This window comes from Leptinotarsa decemlineata, unplaced genomic scaffold (assembly GCF_025532065.1).
Source record: "Leptinotarsa decemlineata unplaced genomic scaffold, Ldec_3_MD MMD2_tig00026328_RagTag_RagTag, whole genome shotgun sequence".
Lineage (NCBI taxonomy): Eukaryota > Metazoa > Arthropoda > Insecta > Coleoptera > Chrysomelidae > Leptinotarsa > Leptinotarsa decemlineata.
This window is the reverse complement of record NW_027412688.1, coordinates 24,765,875-24,784,069: the sequence shown is the minus strand read 5'-3', so window position 1 is coordinate 24,784,069 and position 18,195 is coordinate 24,765,875. Positions and strand designations below refer to the sequence as shown.

Genomic DNA, 18,195 nt, shown 5'->3' with positions numbered 1-18,195 from the left:
AGGAAGGGTGAGTGTAGGCCCACAGCACTTATGCTACATTTAACCCATTGTATATCTTTCCGAGGAGTTGTCCATCCTGTCCTTTCCAGAAAGGTAGACAGTTTCAAAGAAAAATCTGTTTTTCCGTTAGCCAGCTGTCGCACCCCTACGAACGACAACCCTCAGAAGTCGAACCTTGTGCGAGCTAAGGATTAACGAGGTCTCACCTTTTAACGTGTGATTCCTAACACGGGTTAGACGATAGCAAGTGAAGATCGATCGTTCAGACTAGGGCTTGAACCACCGACCAACACGGCAGTCAATTCGAGTGAGTGAACAAAGCACCCACGCCGAACCGCTTGGCTACCGAGCGACCAGGTAACTAGGAGGAATCTCCTTCATTTCGACAGGTGTAGGCCAAGACTCGCCGAACACATACTCTCTTATTGACGATTATTCCGGAAACTCACATACGACATGCCTGACAGTTTCATCTTCCTGTTCACACATCCTGCATAGAGGTGTATTCACTAGACCCATAATATGGAGGTGTTTCCTCAGTTGACATTGGCCAGTCACAATTCCTACTGTTTTTCCTAGTCATCGCCAGATATTTCTTCGGCACCAGCTTCCCAGGGTTGCCCAGGGTGATTCTGGCAAGACTGCATCCTTTCATTCCATTCCATCTCTTTAGGGATTGAGCATGGGTGTGACGTTTGTCTAGTTTCGCAATTGTCGAAGTCATCAGGCCGTAGGTGACACTGGGTCCTAAAATTCTTAGTCCAGCCGCTTCCTTGGCTGAACAATCATCAATGCGACTTCTGTCGTACCCTTTATCCCACCTCAGGATAATGTTTTCATCTAAATCTTAATGGCACCCTTGGTGGCACTCTAGTACTAGCCCTGAGGTAACACGTTGTCTGTTCAAGGCTAATAGGGCTTGTCTACTATCAGTGCAGACTGTTTTTTCTTTTGTGACGATTGAGATACCAGCCAGTTCTGTTCGAACCACGCTGGTATTTTTTCAATTCCCCATAAAACTGGATTAAATTGCATCAAGCTGAGGATGCGCTTATCGCCATATGCTTAGCCTCAATTGACTCATGATAAAAATTATAGAATTTTCACGATAAATTTCATTGAACACCCGTTTTGCTACACGGTGGTTTCAGTTTGACTGGTGCATCAAACTATTCTACAATGTCTTTTCTATAACACTGGGTTATTAGAAAACTCAATTAGATAAATGCCCATATTTCACTTATTTTCCTAGAAGTGATATTGTACTTTAATTGTTTTTTCAAAATCTACTTGTTTAACCAGCATTAATCATTTATCAAATTGAGTTATGTAATCACCTACTGTTATATAAAAGACATTGTAGACATTGTGAATATTCTATAATTATTATCATGGATAGTGTTATTAATTTTCTATCAAGTAACGGCTACGAGCTATTTTTCCATTCCATTCCATTCAGTATTTTAAATCACTTATACGATATACGACAGTAAACCAAAACTTGTGGTTTTTCAATGAGTATTCTAAAAAACGTTATACCCAAGTTCATAAAACTCAAAACAGATAACAAGAGTCTTCCATCGAAAATGGGTATCCAGCATGGATACATGCTGGATACATAAAAATGATACATAAAAATGATCCAAGAAGAAAAGACAAATTCAGTATAGCAAAAGAAACAACGTCTATCTGAGAGAAATACATGAACTATCTCACAGATTACATCCCATGAAGTCATGACTCAAAAACACAAATTAAATACACTCACTCAATCTGAGCCATCAAATAACCCCACCACCATTTTCAGATCATCAGTTTCACAATAGATTAGTCCACCCAACCGGTATAAAGTTCTCCGAAGCAGAAATTCAATCATCTAATATCATCATTACACCTGATTCAGCATATAACATAGAAAATTCAGAGACTGTAATCGATTCTACAACCCCGGACAGTAAACTCAAACAAAGAGTAGCACACATCATCAAAAACAATCTTTGTTTTTTACAAAATCACTATTCCTTGCAGAAAACACTAAAGTAGATCAATAATTACAACATAACATTCACATTCACAAGAGGGTCTACGGTAATTGTCCTTCTCTATGACAAATACATAAACAAAACCTTTTACTACATACAAACCAGTTCTGCTGCAATTTCACCTAAAAATCCAACCAACAAATTTCAGACCATAACATGAAACTGCATCTGAGATACCTTCGTCATCAGACCTAAAAACAGTTACCAATACATCATATCTAGTCCACAAACTCCACAACTGTACTCATTCATCACGTCACGTATTTCTGATATGTCCGCTCTTGTTGGAATCAAATGTGTCAAGTCACTTGAACATGTCTCGTGAAAGTATCTATAAAAGGAAGACAAATCTCCAACCTTTCTTCGATGTTCCAGACTATCAGATATCAGACTATCAGATTTTTAAACAGATCAAGATTGCAAGTGATGTTCGTGCCTCCAATCAGGCGGATGACTCTTTTCTGGATGAAATCCAGCAGCTTCAGGGTATACTTAGGGGCGAAGCTCCATACATAAGAACAATACTACAAAAAAGGTCTGATCCAAGCTTTATATAACATTAAAAGTTGCTAAGGTGTGTACAGTTCTCTGGTTCGGAACAGTGTTCCAAGCTTTTGAGAAGCAGCCTTTGCAATTTCAGCAAGACATGTTGGTGTTCATTTCAACCCCCAACAAACTTATCGACGCAGAAAGCGGAATTGTCTGTCAAGACACTATATTATATCCAAATGGAATGACGAGACAAGTGTGCTGTCGTCAGCCAAGCAATATATGGGATTCTTGATTTTTTCCAATAAGTCGTTGATATACAATAAAAAGAATCCCTGGGGCACACCAGCGTTGATGGTAAAAGTATTCGAGAGATAACCATCGACAGCCACTTGCAGAAAACGTTCTTTCAGGAAGTTGGACAGTCATACACTCCTGAAATACCTCTTGCGAGAAAATTCTAGAGGTTGGGCTAATAAAATCGAACCAAAGCAAATTCCTCAAACTTACAATTCACTATTGATTTTCATTCCTAGAGGAAAACCTCTCAGTACATTTTCAAACTTGTCACTTCCTCCCCATTGGCAGCTTGCTATATCTACAATCTATGGGACTGGGGGTCAAAGTCATCGATTTCTTTTCTCAATTTTTTCAATTTGATGCAGTGGATATCGAAAAATGACATAAAGATTGGATCACTATGCTCCGCCCCTTCAAACAGAACATATTTAACATGGTTTTCGGATTTCTACTTCTCCATATTCATACAAAAAAAATTCAGGGAAGTCTCTTTCTTCCAGTTTGTTTCTGTAAGTAACTTATGTGCATGATCTACATCTCTGTGAGATGTCATTCTGGCAGCGCCGAATGAGACGAAACAGATCAACACTGGATGAAATTGAGTGAACTCCTACGAGTAGGTGGAAAAATATTCTCCGGGGAATATTCCTTCATGTAACACAATCTCGAAAGATCGACATGAAGTTGTAAAAAAGTTGTATATTGTCACGAGGGTCACATTTCCAAATTATATGCGCTGTTGAGTATCGGTTCATGAGAACTGACAGATACATATATCTTTTTTCATTATATCAGACAACAGATCCTTTTTTTTTACTTGAAATTTCATCTCAGCCTACACTTTGACCGTTGTCTTTGAATGATATACTTCAAATGATTGCATTTTTATACTTCAAAGGCTTGCTTATACACATAAAATTATGAAATGCAAAAAAGGTTTTCGAAACCGTCAGCTGAAGCTGATATATACCATAAATTTATTGCACCATTTACTCATAGTTATTGAACATGAATATATTTTGATAGTTGGAAAAGTGTTTTCAATAGATGAATATAATTACTTTTCTTGACAATTATTCTTGTCACTTCGTTTGTAACAAAACATAGTTGTTCGGTAAGCCATATTTCATAAAATAACTTTGTTGGTTATCAAAAAACTATTTGAAGATCACAAATCATCTATAATAAACAATTTATGTTATGTTACTTTCGGCCGTGGGGTCCTGAGTTCGAACCCAACTTTAGCCAGATATTTTTCTCGTGAAATTTTATCCAGCCTAAGTGGTGATTGTTTGTTTTATCATAGGTAATTGTCAATTATGAATCAATTGAGTTTTTTTAATTAAATTGTTTACATAAAACATTGAAAAGGTTCAAATTATGAGGAAACATTTGTAGAAGAGAAAAAGCGTTTTGGCTTTCTAATTTACCATCTTCATAAAAAATAAAAACTATATTTTTGTATCTGAGGCACTTTGCTTTTTTGTCGGATCTTTCCTGTGCTGTCGAATATAATTCAATATGTAACATGGTATTAGCTGGGGAAGTAGTTGTCTCCTCGCAGGCATTTACCAGAATCTACGGTGTAGGTAGTTAGGAGAGGTGAATATTTCGAGATTTCATTTCAGAATATTTCTTTTCTAGTATATTTTGAATCTTGTAAACCAGAATTTGATGTCCATGAATATACAGGGTATCCCATATAAAAATTCGCGGGCAAATATCTGAAAAATGAGAGAGAATATCCATATTTCGTGAAGGCAGATGATTTTGATGTCAAAGGATCCTCTTATTTGCGAAGAGATTCAGCAATAGGCGTCATCCATTACAGCATCGCTACACCGACGCCAATTTTTTTAATGGTAACCTAGATTTTCCGATTCGTTTTTGGATTCTGCATTGAATTCTGAATTCAGCCATTAAGCACACTTGTAGTTTTCCTTGAATACTGATTAAAAAAGGCAATTTTATTGCATAAAGAGGGCCATGAATAAGTCAAAATGAATACAATAATACGAGTTTAATAAATCGAACCCATCAGTTATGATTTTATTGTCTGTTCAATTTTATCTAGTTGCGTATTTCTGTGCAAATTAAAATAAATATATCAAATTACCAAAAAATATGTTACTTTGACCATAACTCGACTAACATGATGATAACGAAATCAATTAATGATGCCAAGAATCATTTCAGTAAGTGTTCGAATTGCCTTCCTTCACGTAGTATACACATATTCCATCTTTTTAGTAATTCCCAATTCTTGACAGCTAAAAGCGTCTCTCGCGTTATGGAAGCACAAACATTTGTGATACTATTTTTCAAATCCTCTACATTTTGTGGACGTCGCATATAAAGTAAGTATATGGTATATCCCCACAAAAAGAAATCTAGTGGAGTAATATCCGGACTTCGAGCTGGCCATGGTATTGGACCCTTATTTCCAATCCATTTCTCATTAAAAGTATCATCCAAATATTGGGTAACTATTCTATTATTATGTGGAGGTGCCCCATCTTGTTGAAACCACATATTCAGTCGAGTTTGTAAATTCTCCAAGAGATTCGGCAACACATGTTGCCGAACCAAGTATCTCTCCCCATCGACAATTCCTTCGAAAAAATGAGGTCCTATCAAATAACCATCAATGATTCCGCACCAAACATTAACCCCCCACACAGACTGAAATCTCGTTTCTTGCACCCAATTAGGGTTGACGTCAGACCAATAGTGACAATTATGTTTGTTTATTATACCGTTGTTATGGAAAAGCGTGCATCACTCTATAATATTTTTTTTAGAAACTGATCAACATCCTGAATACGGGTGGACAACCATGCAATGAAGTTAAATCTTCTATCAGCATCTCCTGAATATGAGAATATATTTTAGTTATTAAAAATGGAACGTGAAGATTATTACCTGGATGAAGTCCTTGAACCAAATGTATTTTGTATGGATGGAATTTGTTTTTTGACAAAATACGTTGTATTGACGATTTCGAAATGTTTCAATGCATTGCAACTTGTCTGGTAGAATTTTATGGTTCCAACACCATTTGACCTAGGTCTGCAACACTGTGATTCTCATCAGAAGCCGTTTTTGGTTTTTTTTTCGCTTCCGTTCATTGAAACATCCATTTCGTGCCAAAGATTTGGCTAAGCCAGCGAATGTTTTGTCTGAGGGTAATTTTCTGTCAGAATACCGATTAGCGTATATTCTCACTGCTTTTTTTGAATTCCTTCTTGCTTCGCCATAAATACATATCATATCCAACTTTTCTGCATTTGAAAATTGAACCATTTTTCAATTTTACGAAAAACCAACACAAAACTGAATACACTTTCGTCAAATCTGACAGATCTTTTGACAGATCGATAAATACATTATTGAATTTATTTTGACTTATTCATGGCCCTCTATATAATATACAATAAAATTGCCTTTTTTCATCAGTATACAAGAAAAATTAAAACTGTGTTATATGGCTGAATTCAGAATTTGATGCAGAATTAAAAAACAATTAAAAATACTGGGTTACCGTTTAAAAAAATTGGCGTCGGTGTGACAACGCCCTAACGGATGACGCCTAGTGCTGGATCTCTACGTAAATAAGAGGACCCATCGACACCAAAATTATCTGCTTTCACGAAATATGACATTCTTCATCATTTTTCAGATATTTGCTCGCGAAGTTTTATATGGGACACCTTGTATATTTTCGAACTGAATTATTGCGACAGAATAATATCATATATCATAATAATCAAAGAATGTGGAGGCTAAGTGAAAAATTCTCTTCAGATCGCACTGCGTTGACAACAAGAAATCTAAAGTCCACAAATACAAGAGTCAAATGGAGGCAGCCACTGAGAAGCTAATCAGATGGCTGTTTCTGAAAGCACATTCAATTTCGCCTGAGCTAAGACGAAAATCATAATGCTCAAATCCTTCCTTTTTTCCTTTCCCGGCACTCGACCTTTCACCCCGTACCATTTCGAAGCGAATACTAAAAAACTTCCCCTGCGTACTCGAATCGTAGATTTTATAACACAAAGATCGCAGAGAGGACAAATTTTGTTTTGATGGGAACATTTTTACGGGTAATTGGCTTCTTCAGATAAAAGCAAAACGACTCCTAATATAATTATTTTAGTTATTTGCAAGTTTAGGTTTATGATCCAAATCAAAATATATCGCTCGGCTTAAAAAAGGCTCTGAAATGAAGTTTACATAAATTTCAAAGTCGTTACAATCCTGGAAAATGTTTATGAGTTCGGTGGAAGAAAGCTAATTTACCGATATGTATCAGCTGTGATTGATTTGTGAGGTTTATTCACATAAAACTTCCATATTCTTATTAACAGGTTGTTGTGTGGATGAAAACGTAGAACCTCATGATTTTCCCGTTACTTCATGAGTTTTTTATGGATCTTTCAGAGAGTTCAATTTTGGTCACTTAAATGTTAAGATGATATCCATAAAAATTATAGAATTATCTCAATTTTATTCAAGATGCGTTTCGCTTCACGGTAGCCTCATCAGAAACTGGTACATCAAACTATTCCACAATGTCTTTTTTCTATACCCGTACTATAATAATACACTTATATGCTCATAATCCATTTTATAATGAGATACATGTATACAGATTTTTCAATAGAAATTCATAATTTCTCAATCAAGCATGCTGTGCATTTGACGTTTTTCCTTGATTCGTATACAAATATTGTATTTGCCAAAATCAGTAGGTATTGAATTTTCATAAAATATAGCTAAACTTCGATAATTATATTATCAAAATATCTGATATTAAGAGAGAAAACTGAGAACTATAACAACTATCCATAGACTGAAGAAATACAAATGATATTTCGTAATTCTCCGAAAATGTTTTGATTGCTTATTTTCAAGTATTGATGGAAACTATGGACACATTGTGAACACATTATCCAATAACGAAATCGTTGATAAATATTGTATCATTGGCTTTCTACTCCATATTGATACAGAAAAATATGGGAATCTGGAACTTCAACTAGCGTTTCCCAATATGACTGATAATCAGTCCGTGCAAAGCGTATTGTCAAATCATCTGAAAATGGAACTTTTAACGGGCGATAATCAACTGTATTGCCAAACATGCGCCAAACTAACTTTCTATTATAAGAAAACAAGTATAGCTGAGGCACCAGTCATTCTAATAATGACACTGATGATCTTCAAACATGACACAACCTCTGACGAAAGCACCAAACTCTTACGAAAGTTCGAAATAGATTAACACTTCAATCTAGCAGGACATTATTATAATCTTCATGCAATCATTGTTCACTGTGGTTCTGGCGTTGAATCAGGTCATTATTACGCGTTGATCAAAGACGAAACGGACTGGTTTAAGTTTGACGATAGTCGTGTCACGAAGTGTCTGGCGATGTTTTGAATTCATTGGAGCCTCTGGAGACACCCTATACTTTGTTTTATAAAAGACCAGATATTGGCAAATCAAAATCTTCAGATGATATGGTGCTGCGGGTTTTTCCATGTTTTCCTGCAGCTAAAAAATAAAATGCACCACTGGAATCAGTGAACTTGCCCCGGAGCGTCAATTAAATTTTGTTGTTTCATAATTTCATGATTTGCATTACTTTCTTCGTTATTAATATATATTTTGAGTTGTATCAACCATAATATATAAACTTATCTGGATATAAGAAACTACAAGCTTTATTAAAGTGGAAGTCCGTAGGATAAGGGATAAAATAAATCGAGAAATTTTAATGAGGTAACTCGTAGCGAACGGGCTAAGGCGCTAAATTTGAACTAGGACTACATTATGAGACGAAGCTAGCCTAGGTCTTCTTTATTTCTCATTGTTGTATTTTTTTATTCATTTTTTGATTTGAATGCAATGATTTTTGGAATAATGGGGGCATGTCGAAGGTATGAACTACTCGATCAAAAATGTGAAAATGACAATGTTATGAATGGAATCTTAATTTGTGGTAGAAATTAAAACCGAAGGTACAACGAAAATTTGGAATTACCGACAATTACTACGAAATTAGTAAAAAATATATGAATCTACGGCCGAAATTTTGATCCACCCCATCTACTTTCGTTAATTATTTTTTTTGGAAAATGCACAATTCAAAACATTGGTATGGATGACTTTTGTAATTTGAGGAATAAATAGCAACATATTTGAGTCTGCGTGATCCAATTTTATATACAGGGCATTGTTTTCGATGGACATCTGCAACCGTACCAGTTGATGCCGGTGGTGATTTACTGTATTGAAACGTCATGGTGGCTGGAAATCCAATTCAGTGGCGAAAGGCTACATCGAAAATTCGGTTCAGAATAAAATCAGCATTATTAAAATAATATAGAACTCAATTAAGACTAGCAATAATGAAATAAATGTAAATATTCCATTCACATCCAGATCAGTGGAACCTGGAATTAACTTTTCAAACTGCACATTAAATAATCTTAATATTTACACAAAAAGTCGGAATAATTACAATTATTGTGTTTAATAAAATATTAATAGAATTTTTATAGTTTTCCTATATCCATGGTAATACCCGAGGTAATGCAATTATTCACAGTCCACAGGGAAATAGCATGGTAACTGCAGTTGCTAAGAGGCCCACTAGCAATTTTAAAAACGATTTCTGCAACATAAGAGGACTCAACTTGAATATAAGCTCAGTTTACCAACATCTGCAATCAAATAGTCCTCATATTCTTGCACTCACAGAAACCAAAGTCAGTGCTTCAACAAACCATGTCAATTTTCTATATCCCGGCTATAATTTCCACTCTCGATTCAGACATAACTTTGGAATATCTCTTTTTATTAGAAGCGATCTCTTCTGTCAACGAAAGCAAATGCAGGAACCCCGAAACTTAGATGTTATGTAGCTCAAAATAATGTCGCAGAAGATCACCAAATTCATTTGTTGCGTTTATCGACCAATACACAATATAAGGAACTATTCACTTCACTTGCAAACACTATTGACTTTCTGCAAATCAATCATCCCAGTGCCGCAATTTCCATATTCGGTGACTTCAATGTCCACAATATAGAATGGCTCCAATTCTCAAATATAAACGACGAACAAGGACGCGAAGCTGAGGCTTCTGCAATAACCAGCGGACTTACTCAGATTATAAATGAGCCAACCAGGATTCCTGACCGTGATGGAGAATATGCTAATCTTCTGGATCTAAACCTAATAACCAATTCAGAAACTCATCGCAAACTCAATTCAGTGTTGAGTAAATTAACGATAAAGATAAGGTGAATGAGAGGATCTTCAAGACCATTTGCGAAATTTCCCCTGGCTAAATGTTTGTTTCAGCTCTAAAGATCCATCAACTTGCGCTTCTAAAGTCACGGAAATGACCTTCTTACGGCAAACCTTGGTTCAACAAAAATTGCGACCAAGCTGTCGTCCCTAAAAATCTCGCCTATCAGCAGTGGCGCAAAAATTCCAGTGCCGAAAACCGAACTTAGTATAAATGAAACCAAAGAACTTCAAAATCAGAGAATTAGGGATAAACTGCTTGCCAATCTCAACAGGTCTAGATCCTTCTGGTCGGTAACTAAAGCAGAACTTTACCAAATTCATAATTCCACCACTAACACAAGCGGAAGGTTCAATTGCCGTAGAAAAAGCAAATCTACTAGCTGATCAATTTGCGTCCCACTCTACAGTTGATTTTCTGGGAAAGGCACCACCCACTTTCCCCGCACTAGAATCCACAATGCCAGAAATTACTTTTAGACAGCGTCCAGTCAGGAGAATTTTGAAACAGCTAAATATCAACGAGGCATCTGGTACTGATGAAGTGCCTGATGAACCAGAAAACGGTACACATCTCAGCAACTTTTGATGCTTTATGAAGCTCACATCAGACCTTCTTTGGAGTATTGTTCTCATGTATGGAGCTCCGCCCCCAAACATACCCTTAAACTGCTGGATTCTGTCCAGAAAAAAGTTATCCGCCTGATTGGAGACGCGAACATCACTTGCAACCTTGATAGTGTGGAACATCGAAGAAAGGTTGGAGATCTGTCTCTCTTCTATAGATACTTTCACGGAAAGTGTTCAAACATTTGATCCAACCAAGATCGGTACATATCAGAAATACGTGACAAACTGTGGCTGTTCAAGAACTCTTTCATTGGAGAACGGCGTTTATGTGGAATAAACTTCCAGAGAATGTTTTTCCAAATGGATTTAATCTCCAGCGATTCAAATCCAATGTGAATCACTACTTTCGCACAGACACCGCTCTAAGAGCACCTTAAGGACTTTGCTGCAGTGATTGTGTTTTCTCCTTAAAAAAACACTACTTCAGTTCATATTCGAACGTTTGTCATACATTTTGGAGCACAGCGACACCTAAACCTGTCGTTTGAATGATTACACATATTGTGTATGTCACATAGAGAAGCACCAACTTGTTGAAACATCTTTTCCTCATCAATGTATGCAACTAGTTGTCAGAAGGAGAAAAAAAACTCTGAGAGTTTTGCGTGTGTCCCGCGTGAACGACAATTATGACGAAACTGTTCGAAAAGACAGTATACTCGTACTAAAAACTCGCATGCATTCACCCAATCATACGGATTCAACTTGTACTTTTTCAATATCCGCCGAGCATTTGTTGATTCATTGTTGACCATTTTTCTTGTAAGTACTAAACGCGTTAAAATTTGTACCCATAATGCAATTCTGTTACCCTTAATATAGGTTATTGATTTACCGAATTTACAGCCTGCTTTTTTATGTGAATATTTGACACCAATTCACGTTTTGTCAAAAAGATATATATCAGTCATTATTTACAAAATAAATTCGTAATTGATTATCCCATGACTGAAGAGTTAGAGAAGTTTTGAATTTTTGAACACTTCACCCCAATTCGCTCAATTTTAAACAAAAACGTAATACTCGTCGAACGACGAAAACTGCTAATTATTGTGAAGGAATTTATTCTTATCAATAAAAAACGGCGGAGAAGAACTGTTTAATTCTAGCTGATAATTTGGCAGTTGTTCTGAGCACAAGCCTCCATTCACATAAAACAAAGCAAGTTAGTTTTCAATGATGCTAATTCTTGTATTTCGAAGTTGGCTGGAATTAGTTAATAGCTTTTCTCTGAATTTTTCTGGAAATAATGGAAATAACAATATCTACATTTGTTTAATGAAACGATTTTTTTTTAATTAGGGTTAGATTAGGTTAGATCCAAAGTGAGTGGGTCTATTCGACCCTCCACCGCAACCCACAAGGGTTTATTGTGGCTCACACCTACTCACACTCGACCAAATAAACCCAGCTTCTCAACAAATCCGATGAGTTTGTATGGTGAGTGGTCTTTTAGGTCAGATGGTAAGAGTACGGCTCTTCCGAACTCTAAAATCCTGATTCGGTCCCCAGTTGGGTAGGCACAAAGTATGTGCTCTGCTGTTCCATCATAATTTTTTTAATTGCTTTCTATGAAATAAATATTCAATATACTGTATTGTATTAAGTTTGCTAATGCTCGCAACACATACAAATTGAAAATATATTGAAGTGAATAACTCTTTGAAACCAGAAAATTAAAAATGAACTACTTTCTACTTTTAATGATTCCAGATCATCAGGACAGTGGTTAAAACCGTTTCATCACCAATAAGTGGATAGTTCGTTGACAATACTAGCAAGCAAAGAAGACAGTAATTTACTTCCTGAACAATTTGTATGGCACTCTGCAGGGAAACTGAAACCCACCCCCACTGTTCAATCCACAATACCAGATATTATTTTTCAAACATATTATTAGACGGATATGTCTCGGTATTCTGTTTCTGGTTCTCATGGAGTTCCTCTCATTAATTAAAATATTGGCCTGTAAACTTGCACCGTTACTCTTTAGGCTCTCACAAAAAGCGGATTTTTCCACATATTTTGTTTCCCTTCCAATCGAAAAGTTGAAAAATCATACGGTTCAATTGGAAAAATATTTCTTGGATTTATACTTTTCCATTAAAATATATAGAAAGGGGGGAAAATGTTTCAATTGAAACTTTTAATGGAAATGTGTAGATCATCCACAGATGTTGCCTTTAAACACAAACCTTAAAATGATCATCTGAAACATTATATATGTTCCTTGTTGCTGGATATTGAATTACTCGAAAATTACTTTTCCTTTCTCAATTTTCACAACATTTGTAATGGAAACTGAAACGAATATCATTTATGAGGAATGTAAACAACATAATACGCTTTGATTAGAAGCTTGAAATGAAAGAGTGAAGTTTTAAAAAATGTCACTGTTAAAGTTTTAAATATAATTGCATTCGACTATTTTTTATTCACTAAAATACATATGCGGCAATGTTACGTCATATATTATTACTCTTCATATTCGGTGGGCTCGGTGGCGTAGCGTGCCTTGGCGGGGCACCGTATAAAAACTTATTTGGGGTCCCTCAGGAAGGGTAAATATTTCCCAAAAAAAAAAAATCATAAAATTACAAGAAATATTCATTCATCATACATAATAGGCGTGTCTCCTAACCTTGAATTTAATAACATACTGACTTTCATAATTTGTCAAAATCATTTATTTTTATTAAAATCGAGTGTAATTACTAAGGAATACAATCATCGGAAACTCAATCGCTATCGCAAAAATATTAATAGTAATCCCCCAGGTAGATGAGATAAATGGGTTGGATAGTAACATTTTTGCTTAGGGATAATACTAACCTTTGAAATCACTTACAGAAGGTGTCTGAAAAAATGAAGAAATTTTGGGCACTTTTTTTATGACCTCCTCCCTTTTCTGTTTATTTTTTCTTTTCGTAGCTCCGCTGGGATAATCTCTTTTGCTTTCACTCATTGTTTTTCATAAATCTCTACTAACACTATTTAATCAGGAGAATTGTATTGTATTACAAAGTAATGCACAATTAAATTAAACACTTCAATAAACACTACTCTCCATAGTTCGTATGCAGATTAGACGTATTATTTTACGGGGGCATCCCCTTTGAAGTATATGACGAAACGGGGAATCCCGCAGCCAACGATAATAACCGGTGTAGTGTAGAGTGTTGCCAACTTTTAAATGGAAAAAAACAATTTGTTTTCAATCTTGTCATTTCAGAAGTAAAATAAAATTGGGAAGTTTTTATTAATTTTTGTTTACGCAAGTTGGGGGCCCGGTTGGTTTGGGGGCCCCGTATAATTGATACGGCTGATACGGCGGTAGCTACGCCTCTGGGTGGGCTGATCTATTCTGAACAACTAATGTATTATATTTGATAGCACATTGAAAAAAATGCATCAAACAAAAGCCCGTGAAGTTGAAAACCAGAACGCGAACAACAAAAACACAATACATTAATGATATTATCAGTGATGCCTCTCCCCGTGGTTGAGTGCTCTGAGATTTTAGCTTCTGCACACTGCTACTGGAATTTTGTCAATTAAACTCAATATTCCTTTTGAAGATGATCAATTGGCGATCGAAACACGTGTCGAGGTGTTGAAATAATGGTTTGATGTTGGGAAAAAACTTCAGTAATATTACTTCAATTTAAACTCATTGTTATAGCAATACAGTGAAGTGAATTACTAATTGATGTAGAAAACATAAGCCGGTTCAATATCAGATGATTATTATTTCTTTTGTTGTAGCCATGTGACTCAAAAGGAGATAGAAATTTTGCAATATTCTTGTGAATTCGTGAAAGAGACTCATAGATATATACAGAAAACTTTGTTATGACTTTCACTTCACTTTACAAATTCTGCAGGAATTGCGAAAACAAACACTGGCAATTATTCTTAGATATAGGTTTTTTTGGCACTTGAAAATTTTAGAAGATAGGCTGGAGTTACCCCAAAGCCTTGTGGTAAAAGGCTTTGAGGTATGTAATAGAGAAAAATAGGCCGTTGTTGATGGAGTTGTATTGGGTGCTTCAAGATTCTACCTCTGTACAGTTGTATATCAACCAGGATTTCCAAATCAGCTTCGACAGTTCTAGAGTCCATAAGCTCAAGCTTGGACAGTTCTAGGGCCCGTAAGCTCAAGTTTAATTCGAAGTAATTTGCAATAAGATATTAGGATCTAAAAGGAATAGGAAGGTCACCAGTACTTTATTCCAAGTGCGTATTGAAAATGAAATATTTCCCCCCGTGAACGAGATCAAAAATTTAGAACTCTGGTTCAACCACCAACTTCGCTTTACCGTCACCTATCTGGATCAAATTTCGTATAACGTCATGAGGCAACTGTTTTCTACTCGAGATCTACTCAACACTAAGTCAAAACTTAGATTATGTGAGTCCTCGTGTCAAAAATTTCTTACTGTAACAGCATTTTCGAACTTGCTTCAAGACAATCGGTTGCTTCTCGTCTTTAGCGTATTCGGAATAGCTATCTACGCTTTTCGTTTGATATCAGAAGATACGGCATGAATATATATCCTCAGCTATGCAAGAATCAGGATGGTTGAAAGTTGGGAAACTCAGAACATTGCACTCACATTGAGTGCTCAGAACATTGCTCACTAATACCCACAAAATCTTGATAACTCGTTAGCCTGATTATTTACTACAAAAGCTCAAAACATTTACCTGAATTAATAGTTTCACCACACCGGAACGATTTGGTTTTAGTCATTCCTAATCAAAAATCCTCTATCTTTACTCGCTGCTTCTTGTTTGATACACCCAAATATTATAATCAACTACCCTGTGAGATTCGATCTTACACAATAAACAAATTTTAAAAAAGACTGAAGAGATATTTATTTAATTGGATTCTTGTCCGTTCTCGACTTCGGCTAAACCCAATAGGAATTTTTACTCAACTTACTCATTTTCTTTTGCTAGCATTCAATGTCTCTAATTTTATGGATCCTGTTATTATATTATTACTTTCTTTTCTTTCGATCTTTTTGTTTCTCTATTATTACAATTAATGTTTATTTTAGTTTATTTTGGTTTGTTCTAGTGAATGAAGACGTATTATTATCACTATTGACATTTTAATATTCTATACGTTAAAAAAATTGTCGAAAGATATCCGCCCTATCAACCTGGAAATAGTGAACAAGATCCTACAATCCTTCGTCATTAGATTGAAAAAAAAAATCATTTACCTATCCAATTAATCAACTTTTTAATGATAATGGTTTTCTATTTTCAGTTATTTATACGTATGTTATTTTTTTTATTTATTATCCTTATAGATTTTATTATTTCATAACGTGTTAGGAATCACACGTTAAAAGGTAAGACCTCGTTAATCCTTAGCTCGCGCAAGTTTCGACTTCTGAGGGTTGTCGTTCGTAGGGGTACGACAGCTGGTTAACGAAAAAACAGACAGACAGACAGATATCGGTTTAGCTGATTTTGATAAACTCGTCTATCAATTGTGTTATCGCAAGGAGTTCTTTGCCAATTTTTAAATTTGTTGATGCCAGTCCTCAAGAATGGTGGGGGGGCAGGATGAAAATGGCAATTTTAAAATTGAAATATTACATATCCAATAATACTTCTGAAATATTTATGCCACCGTTTTTATAGAATCATCCTATTATTTTTGAGAAGCACTCTTTAGTTACATTCAAAATTGTCTTTCGTCTCAAATAAAGAAATGAAAAATAATGAAATTCTTTTGAATTGCAAAAATCACTCACCGGGAAATGAAAAACGGTCCTTTCCTAACACAAAAATTATCCACCAATCTGTCAACGGATAAGAGGAACACTCTGTACCACCTCGACCCGACACTGATGAAAGTCAGAGTGACACTATCCTCAATCACTTAAATATGAAAACTTTTAGGCATTCCCGCTTTGGAAGAAAGTTCGGAGCCACACTTGGTTAACGCATCCACTTGTTGCTTTTGGGGTGGTGGAGTTGCTCGAAACTAGATTCTCCCACCTGTGGAGGCATTCCCTCCTACTCATTTCGGGAATTTGGAGGGAAAATCCTAGAAGGGAATTACGAAGAACCGCGTTTACGAATCCTTCCGGAAAGATAAGCGTTTCTCGTGAAATACCGGAGCGCAGTTGTAGGCAGATCTATGCGAAATAAATTGATGGATGTGGTAGGAAATCATAATGAAGAAAAGAAAAATGAAAAATTTCTATGTTTTTTACCACTTTCTTTTGTAACTAACGTTGCTGCAGTTTTGTCCTATACGGATATTTTCAAACTTATACAATAAACTTATTGTAACGTTTGTTTGAAGGTGATTGACGATGTTTCATGATGAATCTCACTAGTTTGGACTTCCATTGTCTAATATATAAAATGATTTGAAAGCCCTGAGACACCCTAAAGAGAAGAATTAAAAAATGAATAGGTGAAAATAAAAATTAAATCAAGCAAAAACCTGAAATGAAATAACAGTGAAATAAAATACAAGTAAAAATAGAACAATTGAACAAAAATTAAATAAAAATAAAGAAATGAAAAAAGAAAATAAAAATACAAAGTTAAGAGATTCCACGCCACGTTAGTTCACGACGTTTCGATTGTTGGTATCTACAATCGAGTTCAGTATTTCCATGGTTCCATATTTCATTTTCATGAGATCATACACAGAGAGGAACATTGGTTAAGGAGAAAATTCAAGGAAGCCGCATACATGTTGTCCAACAACGTATTCAGCCAAGCTAGCGTAGCGATACGCAGCGTATGGAAACCCATCATCAAGCGAAAAATGGCCAACTCCTGCCAAACGGTCATCTCCCACTAAAACAGTGAAACGGAAAATGGAAAGCGGGGATGAGTGAAAATTCTCGAACGACCCATAAATAGTCATCTCTCGGAGGAATCAGTCCAGTCATCACTCGAAGACGATTGTAGATACCAACAATAGAAACGTTGTGAACTAACGTGGCTTGGAATCTCTTAACTTTGTATTTTTATTTTCTTTTTTAATTTCTTTATTTTCATTTAATTTTTGTTCTATTTTTACTTGTATTTTATTTCACTGTTATTTCATTTCAGGTTTTTGCTTAATATAATTTTCATTTTCAGCTATTAATCTTTCAATTCTTCTCTTCAAGGTGTCTCAGGGATTTCGAATTATTTTATATATTAGACAATGGATCTCCGAATTAGTGAAATTTATTGTAACTGTAGTAACGCTAGTTAAAAATAAAAGTGGTAAAAAACATAAACTTATTGTATAAGTTTGAAAATGTCCGAATAGGACGAAACTGCAGTAACGTTAGTTACAAATAAAAGTAGTAAAAAACATAGAAAATTCTTCATTTTTCTTTTCATTATGATCTCCTACCACATAGTAACGGCTAAAAGTAGTTGTC

The 18,195-nt window shown here is 35.5% G+C and overlaps 1 protein-coding gene across 1 annotated transcript in view; it reads right to left on the bottom strand.

Moving 5' to 3' along the window:
• Positions 1 to 13,880, bottom strand: part of LOC111502133 (uncharacterized) — a 59,580-nt gene extending 45,700 nt beyond the window's left edge. Inside the window, exon 1 of the mRNA XM_074182176.1 lies at positions 13,629 to 13,880. Within this exon, the coding sequence (XP_074038277.1) occupies positions 13,629 to 13,745 (117 nt within the window). The 5' untranslated portion in view covers positions 13,746 to 13,880. The remainder of the gene's footprint in view (positions 1 to 13,628) is intronic.
• Between the last annotated feature and the right edge of the window lie 4,315 nt (positions 13,881 to 18,195).